Raw genomic sequence first — 26,707 nt, 5'->3', positions numbered from 1 at the left:
ATCGAGTCGGGATCCGACTCATAGCAATCCCTCCTTGGGTTTCCGAGATGGTATCACTACAGAGGTAGATTGCCTAATCTTCCTTCCGAGGAGTGGCTAGTGGGTTTGAACCACCAGCCTTCTGATTAGCAGTCAAATGCCTTAGGACATAACAGGGTGCTTCAGAGTTGAACAGAGAAGGCAGGCATGAAAAATGACTATCACATGGTAGATCTGTGTTCGAAAGACACACACAAGGTTCCCTGAACAAGCTGGGATGAAAATGGCAAGGAGAACTCCTGGGAAGAAGTGGCTCTTCAGCTGAAGTTCTTTGGGTGAAGCTGTGTGAGAGGCAGTATCAGGCAGGCACACACAGTTTATGCAAAAGAGAGACCAGTGAGTAGGAGGAGTGAGGGTTTTCAAGTTTAAGGTGAGTTAGAATCATCTGGGCAGCATATTGAAAATTCAGATTCCTAGAAACCCCACTGAGAGTACTGTATTTTTACACATATAGCGTGTCCTTATAAATAACATGCATGCACATATAACACCCACAGCGAATATAGGAAACTAATGTGCAAGGGGGTTGTGTGGTTTGGATAATGTGCATGTTGTTTGCACAAAATATGAGCTATTTGAATAAAAGGAGCTCTGGTAGCATAATGGCTAAGACACTTGCCTGCTAACCAGACGGCTGGCGGTTCAAACCCACCAGCCACTCCTTGGAAGGAAGGTTGGGCAATCCTACTTCCATAGTGATACTGCCTCGGAAACCCAAGGAGGACTCGCTATGAGTCGGGGCCCACTCGACGGCACATAACAACAACAACTACATTTGAATAAAATACAAATAGGATTCAGTAAGGAGCTCCAGTGGCACAGTGCCTAAGGCATTTGGCTGCTAATCAGAGGTTGGCAGTTCAAACCCACCAGCCGCTTGGTAGAACAAAGATGGGGCAATCTACTTTTGTAAAGACTTACCACCTTGGAAACCCAATAGGGGTCGCAGGTCACTATGAATCAGAATTGACTCAATGGCAGTGAGGTTTTTTTTTTTTTTTTTTTTGGCATGTTCAATGTTCAGTACATTTAAAGTAAAGTGCCTTGGTGGTGTGATGGTTAAGAATTTGGCTGTTAACCAAAAGGTTGGTGGGTCAAATCTACCCAGCTGCTCTATTTCTATTTCTCACAGGAGAAAGACCTGTGATCTGCATCTGTAAAGATTACAACCAAGAAAAACCCTAATTGGGCAGTTCTGCTCTGTCACAGGGGGTCACAATGAGTCAAAATCAATTTCACAGCACCCCACAACAACAATGAATTTAAGGTGGGGGCCCAAGAATCTGCATTTTAAAGCTCCTCCGGAAATTCTAACCCAGCTCTGTGGCCCATACTATGAGAAACTCTACTTGGCAGGAATGGAAAAGAAAAAAGTTATTTGTGCCTTTGATGGACTACTGGTTTATTTTCTTGGATTGTTCCCAAAGGGACTTTGGACAGCTCACTAATGACTCGTTCTTCAGTCATTTTATACAGACATACAGACCAACAACAAACACACTGGAAATGAACCCAGGGAGGGATGTGAGTCACCGCAGTGCTCCATGGGAAGGTGGTGGAGGGAGCATTATCTCAGGAATGTGTTGAGCGGGGTAAGGTCCACACTCACTCTGAAATGCTGTTCACAGGTGAACCGGCACCTGAAGGTTGTAATGTCCTAATCTAGATGGGAAAGCCTTTCAGAATCTCGCCACACCTCCTATTCATCCTCATGCAGAGAAAGGTCAGCATTCCTTAGTGCTTCTTAGCCTCTTTCAGATATTCTCAGCAGCCCTCAGGAAGCTCACTACCTCCTTGGGATTCTAGTCCCCTCCCCAGAATCTGCCTCCTGCTGCCCCAATGCCATCCCAGGCTCAGGGCATGTATGCAGGGCCATGGTTCACCTATGAACAGCCTTGGCTTAAGGCAGAGTTTCTGCTAGCGTTTCTGTCCTCTCTGTGTTTTCTCTGATCCCTATCTGAGAAGTTTACTGGCGACCCTAGTTGCAGCCTTGCTCTTGCCACTGTTCTGAGGATGAGAATCTTGCCCCTAAGATCTCATTGGAGGGCCTGCTAGACCACCCACCTCCTCATTACCTCTTAGAGCTGACAAGTACAAGTGTGTCCTGTCAAGGTTCCCACATGCTGACTGTCCCATGCCCCCTGGATGCTCTGTTCTGCCGCCCTGGCTGGACTTACCCCGACCCTATATTGCTCTGACCTTTGGCCTCTGTCTCCAGTGAAGCACATGCTGAAGCCTTAGGACCCTGCCTTTTCTCAATAGGTCTGATCACCTTCTGACCCAGCCCTACGGTCCCCACTCCTGTTTCAATCTCTTGTCCTGTATGGGGCTCAGGGAATGGCACCAAAAAGTTCCTTTCCCTAGATAGTATTTTAATTTTAAGGAGCTCTGGAAGCATAGTACCTGAGGCTGGCGGTTCAAACCCACCAGCCACTCCTTGGAAGGAAGGTTGGGCAATCCACTTCCGTAGTGATACTGCCTCGAAAACCCAAGGAAGAGTTGCTATGAGTCAGGTACGACTCGACGGCACATAACAACAACATAGTATTTATAACTGGTTGTAAAAATCCACTGTTTACTTGATACCACAACTATGTGGCATGCCTTAGATCAGAACCAGTAGGAGCACAGTCAGCCACAGAACCACCCCCCAAAAAGAAAAAGGCTATGCAAACAGAAATAGAGTTGAACTGTCCAGCTGCTCAAATGTGCATATGAATCACTGGGGATCTTGTTAAAATGCAGAGTCTGATTCAGTAGGTCTAGAGGGGGCCCTGAGATTCTGCATTTCTAATAAGCTCCTAGGATGCTGATGTGCTGGTCCACAACCTACACTTTAAGTAGCAAGATGGTTGTTATTATTGTCGTTGTAACTGCCATGGAGTCAGCCCCTGATTCACAGTGACTCGATACACAATGGAACACAGCACTGTCTGGTCCTGGTCCACCACTATGATTGGTTGTGACCCATTCTCTTTTCATTAGTTGATTTTAGGAAGTAGATACCAGGCCTTTTTTCCTGGTCTTAGTGTGGAAGCAGAAATATGTACAGCATCATAGGAACATGCAAGCCTCCACTGATGGATGAGTGGTGGCTGCATATGAGATGCATTGGCTGGAAAGTCAACCCAGGTCTTCTGCACAAGAAGTGAGAATTCTACCACCGGACCACCAATGACCTCAGAGCAAGATGGAAGAGGTCACACAAATGAATGGCTGGCCTAGCTTTCAAGGAGGACTCAGAATAAAACATGTGCTTAGATATCATAGCCACCAACCACTAACCAGTTGCCATCAAGGCGATTCTGATTCATGGTGACCCCATGTGTGTCAGAGTAGAACTGTGTTCAGTAGGGTTTCCAGTGGTTGATCTTTTGGAAGTGGATTGCCAAGCTTTTCTTCTGAGTGACTGTGGATGAACTTGAACCTCCAACATTTTGATTAGTGGCCAAATGCATTAACCATCTGTACCATCCAAACTCATTTCACTGCCATCGAGTTGGATCTGACTCAGGACTCCATAATAACTGCCAAGTTTTGCTAACTGTCCAAGCCTATAAAGCAATACACCTACTCTTCACTTACTATCTCGTTATCTGGCATTTTGCATTTATGACAATGGTGAAAAATTAAACTATTTTGTGCATTAATGATATACATCTGACAGTAATAAATGCCTAGGTGAGAGGGGAGAATAATGCTGGCTGTGATGGTTAAGGTTAGGTGTCAACTTAGCTGGGCCATGATTCTCAGTGGTTTGGCAGCTATATAATGATGTAGTCCTTCTCCATTTTGTGATCTGATGTGGTCATCCTCCATTTTCATATAATGCAGGTTTTCACATGATGACCTGGTCTTTGTAACTTAACCATGTCAATAAAGAGTAGGTGTGGAAGTTCTCAGAAATAAGTTCTTCAGTACTATGGAAGCTGTCAGGAAGGATATCTTAGGGATGCCAATTGTCCATAATTTCTCCTGAATGGGCAGCTGCCGTGGTTGGTACCACATAACCCCTGAACTCCACCATGGTTTCCTGTACCAGATCAGCCTATTTCAAGGCTGGCTCTGTGATCTTTCAAATCAGCAATTCTTTCAAGAATTTGAATTGGGGACACTGAGTTACATGTGACTGCTGAGCTGAAAGGTTATGAGATAGGTTGGGGCTGTGAAGGACATTATGGGTCACACGCAAGCTAATTCTGTGATTAGGTAATGATAGCTAACATTTTTGAGTACTTATTATGAGTCTTTCTCTCTGCTAAGGCCTTAAGTGATATAACCCATGCTATAATTCTCAACGCTTCAAAGTAGGTAGTGGCTTAAGGGCATGAGCTATGGAGCCAGGCAGTCTGAATTTAAATCCGGCTTTGCCACCTTCTAGGTGTGTGACCTTGGGAAAATTACTAAACTTCTCTGTGCCTCTATTTCTTCATCTCTAAAATGGGGATAGTAATAGTTCTTCCCTCAGGGGTATGATGTAAAGATTAGTCAAGTACTTTAGAATAGTGCTTGGCTCTCAATAAAATTTTGGCCATTATTTAATTATTCTTAGCCTCATTTGTATAAAGCAAAGCAGAGACACTAAGACTCATAGAGATTAAGTAGCTTGCCCAAGTTCACACAGATAGTAAGAGTTAAAAGCTGATCCACAAACTGGGTCTTGAAAGGTAGCAGAAAGCATGGCATGGAGGGAGGGGCAGGGAGGCATCATGGCCTCAGTTTCTTATGGCCTCCCAGCTGCGGCAACCCAGTGATGTAGATGGCTAGTCTCTTCCTTAGATTTCTGTGAGATTGCTATAACCTCAGGGCAGCCCCTCTTTTCTAGAACAATCTTGTGTGGCCTCTGTTCCTTTGACTAGAGGAAGCTAGTCACAATTGATTCTTGAATTGAAGAATCACAATTGATTCTTTCCAGCCAGGAATGGGAGAGAGATGAGGGGTGACAGGGAGCCTCAAGGGAAGGGTCTCAGAGGGGAGGGCAGACCTCAATGGATACAAGTAGGGCTAGGGCAGGAGGGTTCAGGTAGGGAATATGGGAACATGCAGGACATAACTGGGTACTGCCAATAATCCAGTGGATGAGAAGCAGGGAACCAATGAGGAGAACTCAGTTAACAGTAACTAACAATTACTGGCACCTACAATGGTGTATTCCAATAATGTATCAGACAGTGTTTCAATGTTAGTCATACATGGCCAAATATCATCTTACCTAATTTGGTCATATTGTCAGAAGGGACCAGTCCCCGGAGAAGGATATCATGCTAGGTAAAACAGAGGGTCAGTGAAAAAGGGAAAGACTCTCACCAAGATGGATTGACACAGTGGCTGTGACAATGGGCTCAAGCATAGCAAGGATTGTAAGGATGGTGCAGGACTGGGCAGTGTTTTGTTCTGCTGTACACAATGTCGCTGTAAGTCAGAGTGACTCAATGGCACGTAGCAACAACAATGGTGTTGGACCCTCCACAAAGTATTTTGAATTGTTTATTTAATTTTATCTTTATAAAAACTGTATGAAGCATGAGGGTTATGTAAGAGACATCTTTGTTTTTCTTAGAAAATATTTAAGTATTTAGTGGTAAAGAGACATGATGTCTCCAACTTCCTCTTAAATGCTCTCTTAAAAGGAGAAAGGCAAAATATGATAAGGCAAATGGGGCAACATTGTGAAAATGGGTAAATCTAGATTTAAAATATATGGAAATTTCTTGCAGTGTTTTTGCAATTTCCCTGTATGTTTGAAATTGTATCAAAATTTAAAAGTTCCCAAAAATGCATGGGAAAGATTCTTTTTTCAAAACATCCTTAATACAATATGAGGAAATACTGTGATTATCCTTTTTTTTTTTTTAATTGTGATTTGGGTGAAAATTTACAAAGCAAATTCCCTTTCCATACAATAGTTCATATACACTTTGTCTCATGACATTGACTACAATTTGCTCCAATGCAACAGGTCCCCTCCCACTTCCTCCCGATAGTTACCTCTTCCCTCTGTCCATCCCTCCATGCACTCCTGCCCTCTGAGCTGTCTCCCTGTGCATAAACAGCCCTTCTTTCTCCCATGATTGATCTTTCCAGGGAGCATATCTACCTCAGGTAAATGTTCAACTCATATGCCTGTCTTTTGTTTGGCTGGAAGGTATGGGTTCAATTCCAGACCTGAAGGGCAGCTAGGGGCCACAGTCTCAGGGGTTCCACCAGGTTCTATCAGACCAGCAAACCTGGTCCCCCTCCTTTTTTTTTCCCCAAATGATTTTGAGTTTTGATCCACATTGTTCTCCCTCTCTATCCAGGATCTCCTACATAGATCCTCCTCCAAGTGGTTGACAGTGGTAGCCAGGCACCATCCAGTTCTTCTTGTCTCATAGTCATACAGGCTGCAGATCGCATGGTGTACCAGTTGCTAGGGCTAACTGTTTCCATGAATCTTTGGTTTTTTCATTCTTCTTTGCTCTGGATGAGGAGCGACCCATCGTTGCATCTAGATGGCTGCTTGTAAGCTTTTAAGATCCCAGTCACTACTCACCTACGTAGGAGGTGGAACAATGTTTTGTGTAGTATGTTATGCCAAATGAGCTTGATGTTCCCTGCGACTATGGTCCCGAGCCCACTGGTTCAACTACTCAGTCACTCTGGGTAGCTGGCTGTGACCAAAAAGTGACTACAACCTTGACACTTGTCAGTTCTACTATACACCTGGGAATTCTTACAGATCATACAAATACACTTATAGGACCATTGTCTGCCAATCCTACACATGGTCTTGGGTACACTCCCCGCTTCATAGACATACCTATTAGTTCAGCCTGTTCACCCATACACCCATGTTTGCCTTCACTGACAATGCAGTACTGTACATGCAAAAAGGTTCATCTTTGTTGTCTGTACCTCCCATGTACCTCTCTATGTCTTCCTCTTCCTCAATGCCACCATGTTGATTGTTCACATTTGGTACAATGACCTTCTCTTCACCCAGTTCAATACTTATCACTACTTATCTAACAATGTTCCCTCCCCTCCTCTCCCACCTCTGGTAACCAACAAAGAAAATTTCCTTCCATACATAAACCTTTCCTTGACTATTACAATAATGGACTAATGCAAATGTGTCCTTCTGTGATTGACTTATTTCACTCAGCATAATGTCCTCCAAGTTCATCCACATTATGCAGTGTTTTGCAGATTCTAGGTTATTCTTTAGGGTTGCATAGTATTCCACTGTGTGTATGTACCATAGTTTGGTCATCCATTCCTTAGTTGATGGACACCTAGGTTGTTTCCATCTTTTTGCTGCAATTAATATGAGTATGCATATGTCTGTTCTTGTCATGGCTCTCATTTCTTTAGGATATATACCTAGTAATGGAATGGCTAGGTCAAATGGTATTTCTAATTCCAACTTTTTAAGGAATCACCATACTGCTTTCCACATGATTATCCCATCTTATAGATGAGAGTGAGACCAAAGCATGAGAGAGTTAGAAAACGACAGGGGAAGAACTAGTTTTGAGAAGCTCTGATTGTCACACTCAGAAATATGCCCCTTAGGGGGTATCACTAAAGGGTGTGAGGAAACATGTGGTGGGGTAGGTTTATGTGAGAATAATCTAGAAGCAGACCACAAGTTGGACAACAGAATCCAAAGGCCTCTCATATGGTCTGTTTTCAACTAAACTAACCTGTGGAAGCATAGAAAAGGAGTAAAATGTCAGACCTGCAAAAGAAAGGGTAACAGAACTTGGCAGCTAGATGGGGAAGAGGAAGAATCATGACAGATGTTTCCTGAAATAGTGGTAGCCTCTGGGGAAGGGAATTAGGTAGATGGGGACCAAGTAAGCGGGAGACCTGCATGTAACTGTGTATTTTTTGGACCTTTAGAATTTTGAACCATGTGTATGTTTTAGTCATTATAGTGGTTCCTTGTCATGGTAATGAGAGGAAAGGCAAGTCATAAAGTTGTCCGTTTGTGACTGGACTAAATTCAGTTTTTAAGTTTTTAGTTCTGGTGGTATAGTGCCTAAGGCATCTGACTGCTAACCAGAAGGCTGGTGGTTCAAACCCACCAGCCACTCCTCAGAAGGAAGGTTGGGCAATGTACTTCCGTAGTGATACTGTCTTGGACACCCAAGGAGGGGTTGCTATGAGTCATATCTGACTTGGTTTGGTTTTTGGTTTAAGCTCCATGAGGAACCATATCCATCTTTGTCCACTCCTATACCCTCTCCTAGCACAGTTCCCACCAGGAACCAAACACACAAAGGCAACAGCACTTTTTGCTTTCAACTGTATACAACATACAACAGAAGAGGAAGGTCATCCATGCCTTGCCAGAGCCACTTCTTGCTCAGTGAAGCCCAAGCTGAGAGGACTCACAGGACATTTGTTGTTGTTGTTGTTGTTATGTGCTGTCGAGTGGGCCCCGACTCATAGCGACCCCTCCTTGGGTTTCCGAGGCAGTATCACTACGGAAGTAGGATTGCCCAACCTTCCTTCCGAGGAGCGGCTGGTGGGTTTGAACCGCCAGCCGTCTGGTTAGCAGGCAAGTGTCTTAGCCCCTATGCTACCAGAGCTCCCCACAGGACATTTAGTGAACCCAAAATAAACAAACTGGAGGAAGGTCTACGAGGCAGGAACACTGCAGACTGAGTCCAAATGCTGTTCAGGTACCAATGAGCCAAAGGGGAACTTGTTTTTGCTAAAACTTTTGTGACTAAGTAGTAAGAGCAGAACAGAATTTACAAGCAGATGAAGCAAAGATACTGATCACTACTATGCTATGGGGCAGCAGCATTTGGTCAAGGAAATCAATCCTTGGAGGGATTTTGAAAACTAGTATATAATCTGAAGGATAATCTCACTCACCCTGTTCACTGAGAGGGACATTGGTAAAATAGGTGTAGAATGAGGAAAGGCTTGGCTCTCCAGAGAAATGCTTAGCGACAGGAGGAATCATAGTAGTGGCAGAGCTCTGGGACTAAATGTCCAAGATTAGTCCCATGTTCCACCACCATTTGTCAGTTTATCAAACTGTGGTAGCTTGTGTGTTGCTTTGACACTGGAAGCTATGCCACTTGTATTTCAGATACCATCAGGAAAAACAAAACACCAGAGAGGTCACCCATAAGGGACAGGTTTCAGGGGAATATCCAGACTAAGACAGACTAGGAAGAAAAGATTTGGCAATCTACTTCCAAAAATTAGCAAATGAAAGCCTTATGGATCAAAGCAGTCTATTGTCAAATATAGTGCTGGAAGATGAGCCTTGAGGTTGGAAGACACTCAAAACACACAATGGCAGCAACAATGGACTCAAGCATACCAATGACTGTGAAGATGACACAGGGCCGGGCATCATTTCATTCTGCTGTATGTGGGGCCACCATGAGTAAGCGTCTACTCAGTGGTAACTAACAAGAATTCAGTGTTGCTGTCCTTGACAGCCTGGCTTGACTTACAGGATGGTCAAGGATGGGACAGACAGACCGAGCTCACCAATTATTAGTTATAAACCTTGTTGGCCATTATTAGCTATGTGCTCATGGGCATAGTCTCAACTCCTCTAAGTCTCAGTTTCCCCATCAGTAGAGATGGTAACAGTTCTTACCTCATAGAGATACTATGAGAATTAATATGTATGATGCATTTAAAGCCCACAGTCCAGTCCTGGCACAGTAAAGTCTAAATAAATGTTAGCTTTTATTAGTTCTCATCCACAGAGTACAACCTACATGGTAACAGCACCTGAGTAAGTTAGGACCAGGAGAACTCCCACTCTCTTGGGGTCTCAAGGACACAGGAGTTGCATGAGATCCAGATGGGGTTCTGCTAAGGGCAGACTGTAGATGAAAGGGAGGTCCAGTCCCTAGTCATTTGTGGTGCCAACAGTCAAGATTTTGGCTGCTAACTGAATAGTTGGTGGTTTGAACCCACTCAGCAACTCCATGGGAGAAATAACTGGTTATGTGATTCTGTAAAGACCACAGCCAAGAAAACCCTATGAAACAGTTTTACTCTTTCACATAAGGTCCCTAGAAGTCAGAAATGACTTGATGGTACCTAACAACAACACTGCCCTGAGAATTTAAAGGGTTTCCTATTTAGGCAAAGATGAACCAAGATCACTTTGGTACTTAACACATCAGGAAAAAAACCACAAGATCAGTGTCTAAGAGTGGGGATTACCAAACAGTAAGACACTTCACATCTACTATCTACCTCTCTATTTCCTGTAACTATTTTTCCTTTTCAATACTTCCTGAATCACCTCAATTTTTCTAAGTCAAAATGTATAAATCTAAAAGCTTTAAAATGATATCTGACATTTATATGGCATTTCTGCCATTTACAAGGTGCTTTCACAAGTCCACAAGTGCTGTGAGGAAGGCAGGTGAGCTGAATATTTCCCTCCACTCTGGGTGCACCCTAGAATCAACTACGTGATTTAGAAATAGCAAGCGCAGGAGCTCTGGTGGCATAGTGCCTAAGGCATTTGATTGCTAACCAGAAGGCTGGCATTTCAAACCCACCAGCCACTCCTCAGAAGGAAGATTAGACGATCTACTTCCCGTAGAGATTAAAAAAAGCCCAAACTCACTGCTGTTGAGTCAGATCAGACTCATAGCAATCCCTCCTTGAATTTCCAAGGCGGTATCACTACGGAAGTAAATTGCCCAATCTTCCTTGCAAGGAGTGGCTGTTGAGTTTGAACTGTCAGACTTCTGGTTAGCAGTCAAATGCCTTAGGCACTACATTACCAGAGCTTATAATGGCTGAAGTTAGAACTGTCCAGACCATGGAACTAGAATGTAATGAGAGACTTCTCATTTGCTTCTCACTAAACCTGGGAGGTAGATTTTAATTTAGGCTCATTGTGTCAGGGAAGAAATTAAGGCTGAGGATGGTTTAAGTAATTTGACCAAGGTCACAGAACCAAGAAGTGACAAAGCTGAGACTTAAAATTCAAGTAATGGTGAAAACGAAAAGCCAAGGATACGCCCACATCACCACCACCACCAGTGCTGTTATTGAGAATTCAATGAAAGGAAGGACTTGCTGCCCTGTCCCCACAACTCCCCTCCCCTGAACACCCCAGAGATGAAGAATGAATGCTCCCAAGGAGTGATGGGGCCTAGGGACCCTTTCTCTTACAGGTAGGGGGACTGTTCCCTCTGATTCTCTCTTGCCATGGCATATAATTTTATACATTTTAATATAGAAAGAAGTCTCTTCTGGCCTCTGGAACCCCCTGAGACCTCATGTTTCCTGTGCTTTATTTTATTTCACAGTGGAAGAAAACCCTACAAACTTTGCCACCTCTCCAGCTTTGGGTCAGCAAAAGAACTAGCACAACAGTGTGATGATAACAATAATAACGGGGCAAGCAAACAGTGCTTCCTTACAAAATCATTTCCTTTAGCTCTTAGCACAACAAGGAGATGCAAGCTACCTCACCTGAACTCTTCAGTTTCCAGAGATAACAATAGCCCTAGGTTACTGTGAGGATTCAGTGATCAACGTATCAGTGATTTTCAAAGTGTAATCCCTAGACCAACTGCATCATGAGGGAAACTCTGGGAAATGCAAATCCTCAGGACACCCCCCAAATCCCCCCCAGAACTACTGACTCTGGAAGGGGGCCTGGCCATCTCTGTTTATCAAGCCCTGCAGGTGGTCCTAATGCAGGCTCAAGTCTGACAACTTCTGCTCTAGAATGTAATCTCCATGAGGATAAGGATTTTTGTTGGTTCAATCACTGCTAAATCCAAAATGCTCAAACAATGCTTGGCAAATGATAGGCATTCAATCAATTTATGGGCACTCAGTGAATATTTGTTGAACAATTAATTGAATCCAGGTTAAACAGGAGAGGAAGGAAACTGAGGTTCAGGGACCCTGGCATATATAACCATATTCGATGGCTAGCAATTCCTCTCATTAATTTGCAGTAAATTCTATGAGGCTGAGACTCATCTGTTTTTTCTCAACATTACATTTCCAGCCCTTAGCCCATTGCCCAGCTCATCACAGCAGGCTCTACACAACACCTTATTAAAGGCAGCTACAAATCTAGGTTTCCATCACCACTGCCAACAGTTGTCATAAACTAGCCCACCTCTCTATCCTCCTAACGAGGGCCAAGGAATTCTACAGAATTATTTGGTCATAATGCAAAGAATCATCTGTTTCACTGTTTGCCTGTCCACAGCAGCAAGGACTTTGCTCTAACAGCAGCTGGGACCAGAGCTTGGAGTCCAGTAGGTACTCCATAAATACCTGCTGGATGAATGGCCAACCCCTGGCTGGGTGGGACATGATAAATACGAGTGCCCTTCTGCACCACAACCATGCTAAGATCCGCCACGCTCTCAAACAGTGCCAGGGAGGAAGCTTAGTATGGGGACATGCTATCAAAGCAGTTACAAATTAATTCAGAACCCTCCTGAGTCCGGCATCCCCCGTTTGACTCTGCCATGACAACTGCAATGCACTCTCCCTGTTTCACACACAGCCCTGGTAGCAGCTCACTGGCAAGAGTCACTTTACTCCAGAAATTCCAAAGTCGGGTTTGCCTCTGATAAGGCCAGGGGGAAGAGAGTTTATTGATTTATTTATATAACAAGTGACGCCAAGATGGTTTGCCAGCACTAATGTAAATTTGGCTCAGGTGAGCCCTGGCCCAACCAAAAGAGACTTAAGTTCACAAGGAAGAAATAGGGTTCTAGCTCTTTCCAAATGCACAAGAGAGTCAGTGAGCCTAAATGACAGCAGCACCTTTTGGAAAGCCTGATATGTGCTACCCTGTGCTAAGACTTTACATGTCTGAGGTCATTTTATGCTCACCACCCTCTGGGCTCAGTAGGTCTTACTCATACCCATGCTTTACAGTTAAGAAGCAGGAACTTGCTCAAGGTCACTTACTATCTGTAAGTGACAGAGCTGGGACTTGCTGGCAGTGTCTTCTTAAGAGCTTTAGGATACCCTCACCTACTACAGAAAATAGGGGGTGTATTAAACCAATAAGGAGTCTTGAGGGTGCAACTGTTAAGCATTCACTGCTAACCAACAGGTCAATGGTTCAAACCCACCCAGCCACTCTGCAAGGAAAAGGACCTAGTGATCTGCTTCTGTAAATATTTCAGCCTGGAAAACCCCATGGGGCGGTGGTTCTACTCTGTCACAACATGGAATCGCCATGAGTCAGAACCAACTTGATGGCACTCAACATCAAACCAATGTTTGGCTGCAGCCACATATTTTCCTTCATAGTGCATAAGGTACATATGCTGATAAGTGTTTCTGTTTATTTCTCTGTCGTTAAGAAGGTCCCTTTCCCATTTTATTGCTCTCTCTTTCCTTCCTGCGTTCTCCCTCCAAACTTACTGGGAGTGCAGTGATGGAAGAAGCAAGGCTTTGGAATAAGACAGAACTACACTCCGATTCAAACTTTGCGTCTTCCATCCTGTGTAACCTTGAGCCTATCACTTGACCTTTTAGCCTCAATGTCCCACTTGCAAAATGAGCAAAAAAATACCATGAACAACTGTGTTTAGAATGTTATGAGCATAGTGCTTACCACACGGCAGACCCACAACAAAAATAATTAAGGAGAACTAGCAAACCCACAGCAAAAATAATCAAGGAGAACTATCCCTGGGTAGTCCTCAGAAGGAAGATGGGGCAATCTACTTCCGTAGTAATACTGCCTCGGAAACCTAAGGAGGGGTCGCTATGAGTCGGTCCGACTCAACAGCACATAATAACAACAACAAATTCCTGGGTAAGGAGCTCTGGTGGCGTAGTGCCTAAGGCATTTGATTGCTAATGGTTAAGGCATTTGGCTACTAACCAAAACGTTGGTGGTTCGAACCCACTAGCTGCTCTGTGAGAGAAAGATGAGTCAGTCTGCTTCCATAAAGATTTACAGCTTTGGAAACCCTGTGGGGCAGTTCTGTTCTGTACGGTTTCTATGAATCAAAATCGATTCAATGGCAATGGGTTTGGTTTTGCTTATCCCTGGGTAGTGTGAATGGTTAATATGCTTGTCTGCTAACCAAAAGATTGGAGGTTCAAGTCTACCCAGAAGCACCTCAAAAGAAAGGTCTGGCAATCTACTTTTAAAAAACCAGCCACTGAAAACTTGATGAAGCACAGTTCTACTCTGACACACATAGGTCACCATGAGTCAGGAATGACTTGGTGGCAACTGGTACTGGTATTATTATCGTCCTTATATGAGGTGAATGAGTTCTGGTGGCACAGTGCCTAAGGCATTTAACTGCTAACCAGAAGGTTAGTGGTTCAAACCCACCAGCCACTCTGCAGAAAGAAGACGGGGCGATCTACTTCAGTAAAGATTTACCTCCTTGGAAACCCCAGGGGGGCTGCTATGAGTTGGAATTGACTCTATGGCAGTGGTTTTGTTTTGTTTTGTTTTTTTAGTTGAGGTGACAGTCATTCTTCTGATGGTACAAAGACAAATAATGCACTGGCAAGAAACTGTAAGAAATTACAAGAATATGCACTGAAATGCTAACAGTGTCTTAACTATTCAAGGAAAAGCATGACAGATACAGGACCAGGAGGGTTGTCCCAGGGTCATCTAATCCACACAGCTACCTGATGCCTGTATCTTGATATTTTATCCTCCCAACTCTGGTACTAGCCAGTGGATCCGAAGGGCTGTCCCAGTGACAGATCAAACAAGTCCCTGCCACAGGCTCCGGAGGAAGCCAATGTGAGGAGAGCAGGGTGCAACCAAACCAGGCCCAGGCGACAGCAGGCAGCCGGCTGGGGAAAGTCAGCAGCTGCCTACTGGCTGGGTGTCCTCGCTGCCAGAGAGTGATGAATGGGGCTGAGGAAGAAGAAAGCCAACAAAGGTGTCCCTGATCTTGATGCAGCTTCATTTTTTTTTTTCTGGCTGACCATTGTGTGAGAACTTAAGCCTCAGTCTCTTTTCTTTGGCAGACATTTGAAACTGAAAGATCCCATTTCTTCTCAACAGTGAGATGTCATGGGTAGAAGCATTGAGGAGGCAGTTTGGGGGGGGGGGCTGTGACTCACTGCACTTGTCTTTTCCCCCTCTTCTCCCCATTCTCTCTACTCTGCCCCCTCTTCCCTGACTAGCATGTTCTTTATAGAATGTTCTCTCTACACAACAGTAAAGGCCTTTCCCATCTTGTTTCCCTCCCCCACAGCACCATTATTTTGGCAAGAGATTTTCTGCTCAGGAGACTGAGGCTTTAATGACCCACTGGTGAAGGTTAAATAACAAAACGTCACTGTATCTAGTTTCTTACTTTTCTCTTCTTTTATCTTCCTCTCTGAAACAGGGATTCAAGGCAGTTGAGAAGCTTGTCAGCAACAGCAACCAGAGCCTTTTCCTGTTCTACAAAGGTTATGTGGCCATCGGCCCTCTCCATGCTAAGAGAGGCATGGTGGACAGAGTCAGGTCCAGCCCTTGGTTGGATGACTTTTCACACATACTCAACCCAGATCCAGCCCTCAACCTTGACCAAGTGGAAGTGCTTCCTTCAGCATGTAGCCAGGAGCTGCTGACAGGGGAGCCATCAGCCACTTCAAATGAAGTAGGTTCCTGTCATGCAGGGCTCTCACTAAGCTAAGGGTTATATGGATCCTCATGGCATGAATAGAGCCAGAAGTGGCAGGAGAAAGGTCCTGACACTCAGCATGGGCAGCCATGTGCTACTAGGTGGGCACCATGCAAATGCCACCAAAACTCAACCAAGGCTGTCCAACCAGAGAACTTAGCAGCAATATGCCAGCCACCTCCAACTCCTGCTTATTCTAGCCTTGTCTCCCCTTACATGTACCTGAGATTGGAGCTCCAATCTTCCCTGTAACTAAGGCAACCTTATTCTGTTCTCTTCAAAAGGGCAATGCTTCTCTCACAGCTACCTGGGATCCCAGGGGATTGGAAAATCAGGTCAGTTTGGCTAGGCTCTCTCCCAGAAGGAGAAGGGGTGGTGATAGAGAGTGGCTGCCTTGGCTACTAATTCCCTGGCTGTTGGAAGCATTTTCCTAAGTGACTTGGAAACAACTTTGAACTCCCTGCACATTGAACAGACTGCATCCTTCAAAGAGTTTTTCTGCCTCCATCTCTGTTCTCTCCTCCCTAGAGCTATAGTTAGATGGCTGCTTCCAGAAGGCAGAGTATGTGCCAAACAGTCTCTTAGCCACTGTGAGCATCTCACTGGTTTCTCTTTTCAGGCCCCTAGAAACATCTCTTGGTGAGATCCATTATCAGGTTTGCCCCATCTTCGGAATAAATGGTAACTCTAAAATCGGTATACAACTGAATGTGAAGAAAATGAAAATCCTCCCATCCAAACTGATAGACAACATCATGAGAAATGGAGAAGACACTGAAGTTACCAGTGAGTTCATTCAACTTGGATCAACAATCAACGTGCATGGAAGAAGCAGTCAAGAAATCAAACAGTGACCTCTTAAAAATTAAGAAGTGCAAGTGTCACTTGGATGACTAAGGTGTGTCTGACCCTAACCATGGTCTTTTTGATTGTCTTGTATGTATGAGAAAGCTGGATAATGAAAAAAGAAGATGGAAGAAGACTTGATGCGTTAGAACTGTAGTGTTGGTGAAGGATATTAAATAAACCAGGGACTCCAAAAGAAGGAACAAATCAGTCTTAGAAGAAATACAAGCAGAATGTTCTTTAGAAGTGAAGATGACAAGACTATGACACGCTTACTTTACACATGTCATCAGGAAGACCAATCACTAGAAAAGGACATCAAGGTTGGTAAAGTAGAGGGTCAAGGAAAATGAGAAAAATCCTCAGTAAGATGGATTGACACAACAGCTGTAACAATGGAATCAAACATACAAACTATCATGAAGATGGTGCAGGATGAGGCAATGTTTCATTCTGTTATACATAAGGTCACCATGAACAGAGCCTGACTTGACAGCAAGTCACTCTGGAACCCTGAAACATAGTAATAAGCTAGGGCAGAGCAAGACCAGGCTACTACAAGTGGTTTCCAGAATCAAACTACCTAGGTTCTAATCCTAGATATATCACTTACTGGTAGCATTGGGGAAGTTACTTAACCTTCCTCAATCTGTTTTCTAATCTGAAGATGGAACTACTAATAATACTTACCTCATATGGTTCTTGAGAGGATTAAATGAGATCCTAATATAAAATGCTTAGGCTAGTGCTCAGGATAGGGTAAATATTCAGAAAGTGTCATCATTTATTATTTTATTCCTTTATGGGATCTCAACACCAGCTATGCCATAAGAGAAAGATGTGGCAGCCTGCTTCTGCAAAGATTTATAGCCTTGGAAATTCTATGCAGCAGTCACCATGAGTCAGAGGCAACTTGATGGTAATGAGCTTGGGTTTGGTTTTGTATGCAGATTTTTTTCCCAAAATCTCTTATTTCTTCAGGTTATCTATATTAGTGTTTTTTAACCTTATTTCTTTCTTAATAAGTGGCAGAAGATATTCCCATATATGGCAGAATCCCACAGTGTGTAAATCGTAAACTTGGAAAGAGAAGAAAAGCCCTCTAATAATTTATGCTCCAATCTATAGCTATTAATTAAGCATTAACAGCAGAAGCATGGAGAATAGAGGCTTTGGGGAAGTCCCCTGGCAGGCTGGTTATAACTTCCACTCAATAAAGCATAAATTGGTGGAAAGTGACATCAGTCTGACGATAACTTTAAATCCATTTTAACTGATTATTACTGTTGTTGTTGTTGGGTGCAGGCTAGTCGATTCCAACTCATATAGACCCCATGTGACCGAGTAGAACTGCCCCATAGGGTCTTCTTGACTGTAATCTTATGGAAGCTGATCACCAAATCTTTCTCCCACAGAGCCACTGGGCAAGTCTGAACGGCCAACCTTTTGGTTAGCAGCTGAGTGCTTAACCACTGTGCCACCAGGGCTTCTTTAATTGTTTCTAAAATAGTAATTAATTTGCCATCTTTGGTACTTTAACTGTTCAGCATATAATGAATTCTTATGTCACAGACCACAACTGATGGTGACACCATGAATGAAACTATGGTCTACACAGTCCCCAAAGGATTATGAAGAATCACTCAGCCACAGGCATAAAACATAACCAAATTATTTCCATAGATTAGGAGAACCTGGATCTGACTTTTATGAAAAAGGTAACATAAGAGAGGAGGAAAGGAGTAGCCTCAGGATTGTCATTTATTTGCTGTGTGACCTTGGGCAAGTCACTTGTCTCTGAGTCTTAGTTTCAACTATGAAACGAGAGGGCTGGACTACATGACCAGAAAGGCCTATTCCAGCTCCAAACTGCTACAGAGTCAGATGAAAACCAGCCTCCGTTTGATTTAGGTGTTTTGCAGGTACTTTCTAGACAAAGTTAAAGGAACTTTTATTCCTGAGCATCTCCTGTGTGTCGGGCTCTATGATAGCTGCCCTACATCCAGTGTCAGATTACCCAATAAGCAAGGTAAACACAGGCTTACATGTGCTTTCTTACTAATCTGTAGTGAATAATTTCACCATTCTTCATCACATCAAAGATTCTACTTCTAGGTATGGCTGGCATCTGTCTCTATCCCAGCCCCACAGCACCTTCCTACAGAATCAAAGCCTCTTTTCAAATTGACAGTTCCTGACAGGGACAGAGTACCCAGTAACCAAGGTAAGAATGGGCTTACCTGTACTTACTTACTAATCTGCAGTGAACTGTTTCACATGTTAGCAAATAAGCACAAGTAAGCCTATGTGTAACTTGCTTATTGGATAATCCGCCCCTGCCTACAGATTTATCTTCTTAACATCTCTTGACAGTTTATGTGAATCTCCCCATCATATAAAAGACAAAACCAAGGTTCAGAGATAACATGTGAGGTCAAAGTCACTCCTGTACCCAGTAGCAAATCCAAGATGCCAGGATTCAGAGGCTCACTCCCTTTCCATTATTCATACTTGCTCTCTTAATTAAGGAGCCCTGGTGGCGTAGTGCCTAAGGCATTTGACTGCTAACCAGAAGGCTGGCAGTTCAAACCCACCAGCCACTCCTCAGAAGGAAGGTTGGGCAATCTACTTCCATAGTGATACTGCTTTGGAAACCAAAGAAAGGGCCGCTATGAGTCAGATCGCACTCCACAGCAATGGTTGCATTTTGCATTTTTTTTTCCTCTTAATTAACCCTGGCATGTCCACACCAGGGAACTCTGGTAGCACAGTGATTAAAGCATTTAGCTGCTACCCAAAAGGTCGGCAGTTTGAATCCATCAGCCAATCCATGGGAGAAAGATGAGGCAGTACGTTTCTGTAAAAATGTATAGCCTTGGAAACCCAAAAGGGCAGTTCTACCCTGTCCATAAGGGCCACTATAAGTCGGAATTCACTATAACTCAGAACTGACTTGACAGCCATGGGTTTGGTTGGTTTGCCACGCCAGAATTATAGCCGCCCCCCCCCCAAAAAAAAAAACTCACTGCCATAGAGCCAATTCCGAATCATAGTGACTCCCATTGGGTTACTGAGGCAGTAAATCTTTCCAGAAGTAGATTGCCCAGTCTTCCTTCCGCAGATTGGATGGTGGGTCTGAATCACCAACCTTCTGGTTAGCAATCAAATGCTTTAGGCACTATGCCACCAGAGGTCCCTCAGAACAGTAGCATGTTAAGTGAAATCCACAGTGCTTTAAACCCTGGTTTGACCCCTTGCTGAGATATTGTCTTTCTACCTCAGATATACATGCCCAGGTTATTATATGTAAGAATCATCTGGAGATCTTGTTAAACTGTAGATTCTGATCCAGTATATCTGGGCTGGGAATGCAAATTCTCAGCAGGGGGTGGAACCAGAATAAACCAGTTCCGAGCCCTAGCAGTGAAACAGAGCTTGTGCCAGCTACATTCCCCAAGGCCAAGTTTATCAGGTGATGGAGCAGTGTGGTCTTGATTCAACAATTAACTTAGCAGCAAGCTGAGTGGTGCAGTGGTTAGAAATACGGGTTTGGACTCAGGCTGCCTGGTGTTCACATCTCAGCACCACCAAAGCTTAGTGACTTTCACTAAATTTAGCTCCCTCCCTGAACCTCAGCGTCCTCAGGCTGATAATTATACCTACCCCCAGGGTCGTTATGAGGATTTAAAAAATAATGCATGTAAACCTCTCAGCAGACCACCTGGATATAGTAATCAATTATTATTTCCTACCCAGCTGAAATGGAGCCTCAGAAACCCAATGGGGGTCACTATGAGTCAGATCAACTCAATGGCAGTGGGTTTGGTTTTGCCTTTTTTGGACTTAGCTGAATAACCAGTTGCCATCAAGTCCATTCAACTCATGGTGACCCCACATGTGTCAGAGAAGAACTGTACTTTCCATAGAGTTTTCAATGGCTGTGATCTTTTGGAAGTAGATCACTGGATGTTTCTTCTGAGGTGCCTCTGAGTAGATTCGAACCACCAACCTTTCCATTAGTACCCAAATGCTTAACTGTTTGTGTCATCCAGGGACTCACTTAAATCAATAGGCAGGTATATAGATGATGATGAGTGGTTTCCAAGTTAAACCACCACAAGAGTTTTGAACCTAGGGTCCACGAGCACCTTGAAATTAGTGCAAAGATCTGTGTTTGCATTTTTCTCTGTTAAGAGTCCTGACTTTTTTCAGATTCTCTTAAGGATCTGTGACCAGACGGAGCTTAAGAGCTTTAGACTGTTGTTGACCCAACTTCCTACAATATACATTGTTTCTGAAATAAGGTTAGCAAAATCTCCTCCTCAAGTCATGAGAGAAGTTGCTGGGTCCTCTAAGCCATGCTGGCCTCCAGTGCTTGGCACAAGGACTGAGAAGTTGAGCCCAGAGTTTCCAGGTGGTTCTTGGAAGGTCTGAAGGCAAACCACAGAATGAGCAGGAATCAAGCTTCAAGAACCTTCTCTGGCAGAGCCAGTTCTAGTGATCCATTCTTCCTCAGAGACAATCAGACTATTTGTTTTTACATACCACTAGGCTAAACACACACGGAACTCCGGAACTCCAGCCCTTTGCTGGGAGTACCTGGAACTATCTGAAAACTACCTGAAAAAGGAGCACTGCTCCGAGGGGTTGTGCAGGCCTTGTCCATGGCACCTGGCTTCCAAAGGACCTGTCACCTTCCCAGACTGGCTTCGTCTCAGTAAAAGCCTATGGTGCTTAACAACCCCACCCCACAAAAATGTTTGGCTGTAGTTGAATTTTTTCCCTCTTTCTCCTCACAGCCTCATCCTCATCCCACCCTACTCCCAACTCCATTTTGTTATGGAGTCAGGGAAGTAAGGAGAGGCAGAGGGGTCTTATATCATAAGTGAGAACTGGCAGGGCCCTTAGAGAGCCTTTGGCCCAGTGGTTATGACCCAAGCTGCCTACTGGACTCTCTCTGGTTGTTGAGGCAACCGTCCCCAGGAATTTCAGCCTCCTAGTCGTCCCCTTGGTGAGAAGGGGAGAAAGTTGGCAAGGCAGGCTGCCTGGCAGCTCTTTCAACCCCCTGGTGAAAAGGAAGCTGAAAACTGGATTCCCTACCCCCAGCAGCCTCCATGCCGGACAGCACACAAAACAGCTCAGCCCCAGAGGGAGGAATGTGCCAAGACATTCTTTAGGGTTGGTAACCAGAGACGCTATTTTGTCCTCAGTGGCTAAGAAATCACTTTTCTGACTGAATCACCATTTGACTTATTTCTTTTAAATTCAGGGGAATGGGTGGGCATCTCCTTGATTCAGATAAGGAAAAAATTCAGATAAAGAAAAAGCTAAGGCAAACACACACACAGTTGATGAGTGGAATGTTTTCAAAGTTATTTTTTGTTTCATAGCATTAACCAGTCCCAGAGATGTAATTATCTAGGCAAAAATTCAATACGCCCTCCCTTCAAAAACAGTTGGCTGTTGTTAAATTTTTCCTTCTCCTCTTCCTCACAGCCTCATCCCCAGCCCACCCCTTACCCTCTTCTTGCCATGGGAGTTAGGAGGGTTTAGGAGGGTAAGGAAAGACAGAAGGATCTTACAGTGTATTTGAGACTGGCAGCGCTCTTACAAAAAAAGAAAAAAAAGAAACGAACTCATTGCCATCAAGTCTATTCCAACTCATAGCGACCCCCACTGGTTTTCAAGGCTATAAATTTTTATGGAAGCATACTGCCTCATCTTTCTTTCGCAGAGCAGCTGGCGGATTTGAACCACCAACCTTTTGGTTAGTAGCCAGATGCCTCAGCTACTATATCACCTTGTTGTTGTTGTTGTTATGTGCCGTCGAGTTGGACCCGACTCATAGCGACCCCTCCTTGGATTTCCGAGGCAGTATCACTATGGAAGTAGATTGCCCCATCTTCCTTCCGAGGATCACCTTAGAGAGCATCTAATCAACCATTTACTCAACTGAAAACTTGTGCCTCAGACATCTACCCAGCCATCTGTCCACACTGTGCAAGAAGGAAATTCTGAAGAGCCACAGTGGATGTCCTCTGATCAGCTCTTCCCCCAAACTTTCAGAGTTGGTCTACCACAACAGTGACTCCTAGGGTTGACCTCAGAACCCCTCAGTACTCCAAACTCAAGGCCCCACACTATCCTGGCATGGTTGGGTTGACTAAGGATGTGCAAAGATGCAGAATTTGAAAAAACAAAACAAAACACTGAATTGCAAAATGAAGGAGGTGAACTACTCATTTAGGTGCCAGTGTGTCTTAACTCCTCTCCAATGCTTGCCAGTCTGCCAAGAAACAAAGCCTAGGCAAGCCAGGTGCACAGGCTGGACAGACAACAGTATCTAGATAAAATACAATGGCATTGGTTTATTTTCACTGTACTTTTTAAGGTAATCTTCCATTATGGCAATAGATACCATGTTTCTCATTTGTAAAGTGGTACAAAAATTTTATGAGTTGATTTAATGCCAGATATTAAGTAAACAATAGCAAAAGTGGTGTATGTGAATGGAGCAAAAAATAAGGAAAGTGATCCACATATTACAAAATCTGGCAAACTGTGCTCCAAGTCAGTTTTCCATAGAAGCTACACACTTGCCCTCTTCCAAGGGAAAAAGAATTACTTTTGTTTGTGAAACCTCCAATCCTTCTGTTATCCTCCAGTCCTTCTGTTATCCTCTCAGTGCCTCTGCATGACCTGGGGCAAGTTAGCAGTGTTGCGTGTGGGGCTATCCTAGCCCTCAGACCTCTGACTCCTAACTGTATACTGCCTCAGTGGCCCAAGTTGGAGAGGTGTGAACCTGAACTTATGTCTATCCTAGGAGAGAGGGGCCAGAGAAAGCCTGATACCAAGCCCCTGGTGGCAATTGATCGTGAGGGGCTTAGGGTGAGGACAGCATGCTTGGAGGCTAGAAATTTTGAGCTGGTAAAGAACTCGGTGTTTGCAGAGTTGTGGAAAAATCTGTTCAAAATACTTGAACAAATAACACAACTGGGGCTCAAATTTTCTGTTTGAAACTGGGAGTTAGGCTCTGATCTCCTATGTTCCATACCTTCCAGCTCTTAAGATTGTCACTATTGCCCCTTCCCTTCTAAGCAAACCATTAATCTGACAAATAGGGAAATTGAGAATCATAGGATAAAGCAACTCTTCCTAGCATTAAGCATTTTCTTCCTAGTTACAGCAATGAGACATTAGCATTGTGGAGCATACAGAAGTCACCCAATGGAGGAATGAATGAATGAATGAATGCAGTGTTCACAGAAACTACTGGGGATCTCAATTCACATTTTCTTTCTGCTTTTTCCTATATTATTATTATTATTAACCCACTAATTTCTACACACCCCACCCTAGATCTCTGGGGCTTCTATCCAGTCCCACAAGAGTCCAAACAACTAACCTTGGCTGCTTCATAGGCATCTGATCCTCAAGGTCACACTGACCAGGTAAAAGTTACACATTCCTGAAGACACTTTGAGCTCTCCATAGACCATATCAGCAAAGGGCAACAAAGTGGTCCCCGTAGGTGCCCCAACCTCGGACATGCATAGGATGACAAGGAGTTGTGCAATAAAATGCATGGCAGTCAAAACCAGAAGTCTGGAGAGCTAAACAGCCAAGCAATAGCACACTCCATCTGCCTCAGCAGGAAAAAAAAAAAAAACCTGCTACAGCCAGCCTGGTGCCCACCAAGGTCAGGACAAGCTGGTGCAGGGCTGAGGAGCCAAGGTCCCCAGAGGGAAGAAACAGAGGAGAAAGAGGTGATGGGCTGGGTTTTGCCGGAGGCCTCTCACCTCCATTAACGTCCTAATAGCTTCCAAGTTGCAGTGAGATTCCTGGAGAACCAGTCTCCCTGATCTGCCCTCCCCCGCTCCTTCCTTCACTTCCAACCCTCGGCCTTCAGGCCCCCCTGGCTGCTCCCTGCTCTTCTCTGGAGCACCTGCCAAAACACACACTCCAGGCTGCCTTCCCCTCCTCCAGCAGCCTCTCACTGAATCCTGGGTCCTTACCACCCCCTCCAAACCAGATGCTTCCCCATCCCCCCAGATGCTAGGGAAAGCCTCCTCGGGAAGCCCCAGCCTTACCCGGCTAGGTCGCTTTCTCGCCCCCACCCAACCTCTCCTACTAAAGGGGGCGCGGGGCGGGGCTAAGCTTAAGGTCAAAACTCTGGGCAGGTGCTGCGGAGCCTAAGACTTCCATCTGAGGGTGGAGATGGGGGCAGCCTGGGCCAGCTCACTAGCAGTCTCTCCTCCGAGCAACCCACCAATGCAGCAACAGCGCTCCAGAAGGGGCTGGAGGGCAATCTGAAGAAAGGGGAAGAGGCACGCAGAGTTCCGCCGTCCCCCGGCTCCGGGGCGGATTCTACGAAGAGCGCCCCTCTGTCCAGTCCTGGCCGGTGGCCCCTGGGACAGGTGGGAACCCGGGCCGGAGTATGGGAGGGACATCCCAGGGTCCTACCTGTCCCGCGGGTCGATCCAGCTGGTTGTGCGGCTCGTGTGGTCTATGTAGTAGACCTTGCCGTCGAAGTCTCGCGCCTCCTCCCAGCCCTCCGGCAGGGGCAGCTCCGGCCGGGGCATCTTCCCGAGCGCGGCCCGTGCTCCCCCATGCAGCTCCCGGCCTTCGCGGAGACCCCCAGCTCAGCGGCTCCGGCCGGCTACCTTTGGTCGGCGCGGCCGCGTAGGCACCATGATTGAAGAGGGGTTGCCCGTAGATCAGGGGCCCTAGTAGGGGTCGGCCGGAGTGACGCCGCTGTCCATGCGGCGCTGCGGCCCGGGCCCGGCGCCACCGGCTCCTCCCGCCTCCGGCCTCTCAAGCTGCCATGTGCGTCTGCAGCAGCGCGGAGCGAGCCCGGGTGCGCGCCCAGCCGGCAGGGCAGAGCGAGCCGTGCAGAGCTGCCGCCTGCCCTCCTCCGCGGGGTTGCGCGCTGCGCCCTCCACACCGCCGCCGCTGCCGCCGCCTCTTCTTCCCCGGGGCCGGTTGCTGTCCCCTCTTCTCCGCTCCGCAGCTCTGAGCTTACTGGGTTTGCCACTTCTGCCTCCGTCAGGTGCGGCTCCGGAGGTGCAGGTAGCCGCGCTGCCCCGGAAACGGGAGGCGGAGCGCCGGGCTCCTGGGTTCCCAGGTCCCCGCCCTGCTCCCAGCGCGGCGAGGGCGGGTCCTAGGGCCGGGGACGCGCCCCCTCGTGGGACCTCCCGAACCGCCGGCCACCCCTTCGTTCTCCCTACCAGGGGAAAGGGAGGACGCCTCTTACCTGGGTCCCAGACTCCTGCGTCTAGCCCCAGGAGGCTAGAACAAGACTTGCTTTACCTCTGCTTCCCAATGTTCCTGGCTTTCACCACCCGCGTGTCCAGGCTCTTGGCACAGGTGGCACCAAATCTCACAACTCTCTCCTTCTTGGCTTTGTGGAATCAGGAGTCAGGCACGAAGTGGTTAAATGGAAACATTCTTGCAAATCGGAGAACATAAGTTTTCCAGGATCTCTGGTCCCTTCCCCCAACAAGACCATCTGTCTCCCTCTTATTCAGTCCTTCTCCCAACGACGACGTTTCAGTCCCCCTGCCCCCTGTAGTGCAAATGTGGCTCTGTCTCCTTAGTGTCCCTAAAATTAGAAGTGCTATGGATCTAATCCCTTGGGAGGAATTCCAGAGGGAGTCAGGGATACACTTAGTAAAAGTAATAGTAATGATATTGTTGTTGTTAGTTAAATTGAATACTTTCCTGTGCCAGGCTGTTTCACATGCTATTGTCTTCTGTGATCCTTTGAGGTAGTTATTATGGTATGGATTTGCAAAAGAAGAAAGAAAGCAAAGCTCAATTCCATTTTTGAGACAATTAAAGAATTAAAAAAATCAGAGAATATTTCTTGAGAGATTAACAAAAGTAAATGCAAAAAAGAAGTAGCATGACTGTTAAGGATAAGCTGGCTTTGCACTTGCACATCTCCTGAATGGCTGTATTTCCCAAGTATGTGTTTAACTTTTTTTTGCCAAGAACATATGGTGGAAAGCTGGACTGGAAGAATAAAGCCTAGTATGGTGGATTCTTGTATCCACATCTTTCAGGGGAGCAGGCATCCTGTTCTGTCTGGGCCAGGGTGTGCTGGGCAAGGAAGGGAGTCCCATGTTTGTGGTCTCAGCCCCTCTGGATAGAGAAGACCTTGATCACAGTGAGCCCCTTGCATCCAAATGCCTTCTGCAAAGTTATTT

At 45.4% G+C, this 26,707-nt stretch overlaps 1 protein-coding gene across 1 annotated transcript in view; it reads right to left on the bottom strand.

The window, feature by feature from the left end:
• The window catches only part of WWC1 (WW and C2 domain containing 1), a 221,303-nt gene extending 196,222 nt beyond the window's left edge, over positions 1 to 25,081 (bottom strand). Inside the window, exon 1 of the mRNA XM_007939741.1 lies at positions 24,963 to 25,081. Within this exon, the coding sequence (XP_007937932.1) occupies positions 24,963 to 25,081 (119 nt within the window). The remainder of the gene's footprint in view (positions 1 to 24,962) is intronic.
• Between the last annotated feature and the right edge of the window lie 1,626 nt (positions 25,082 to 26,707).

This window comes from Orycteropus afer, unplaced genomic scaffold (assembly GCF_000298275.1).
Source record: "Orycteropus afer afer isolate SDZICR_OR568_19922 unplaced genomic scaffold, OryAfe1.0 scaffold00062, whole genome shotgun sequence".
Lineage (NCBI taxonomy): Eukaryota > Metazoa > Chordata > Mammalia > Tubulidentata > Orycteropodidae > Orycteropus > Orycteropus afer.
Note: the sequence above shows the minus strand (reverse complement) of the source record. Positions and strands in the feature narration are given on the sequence as shown.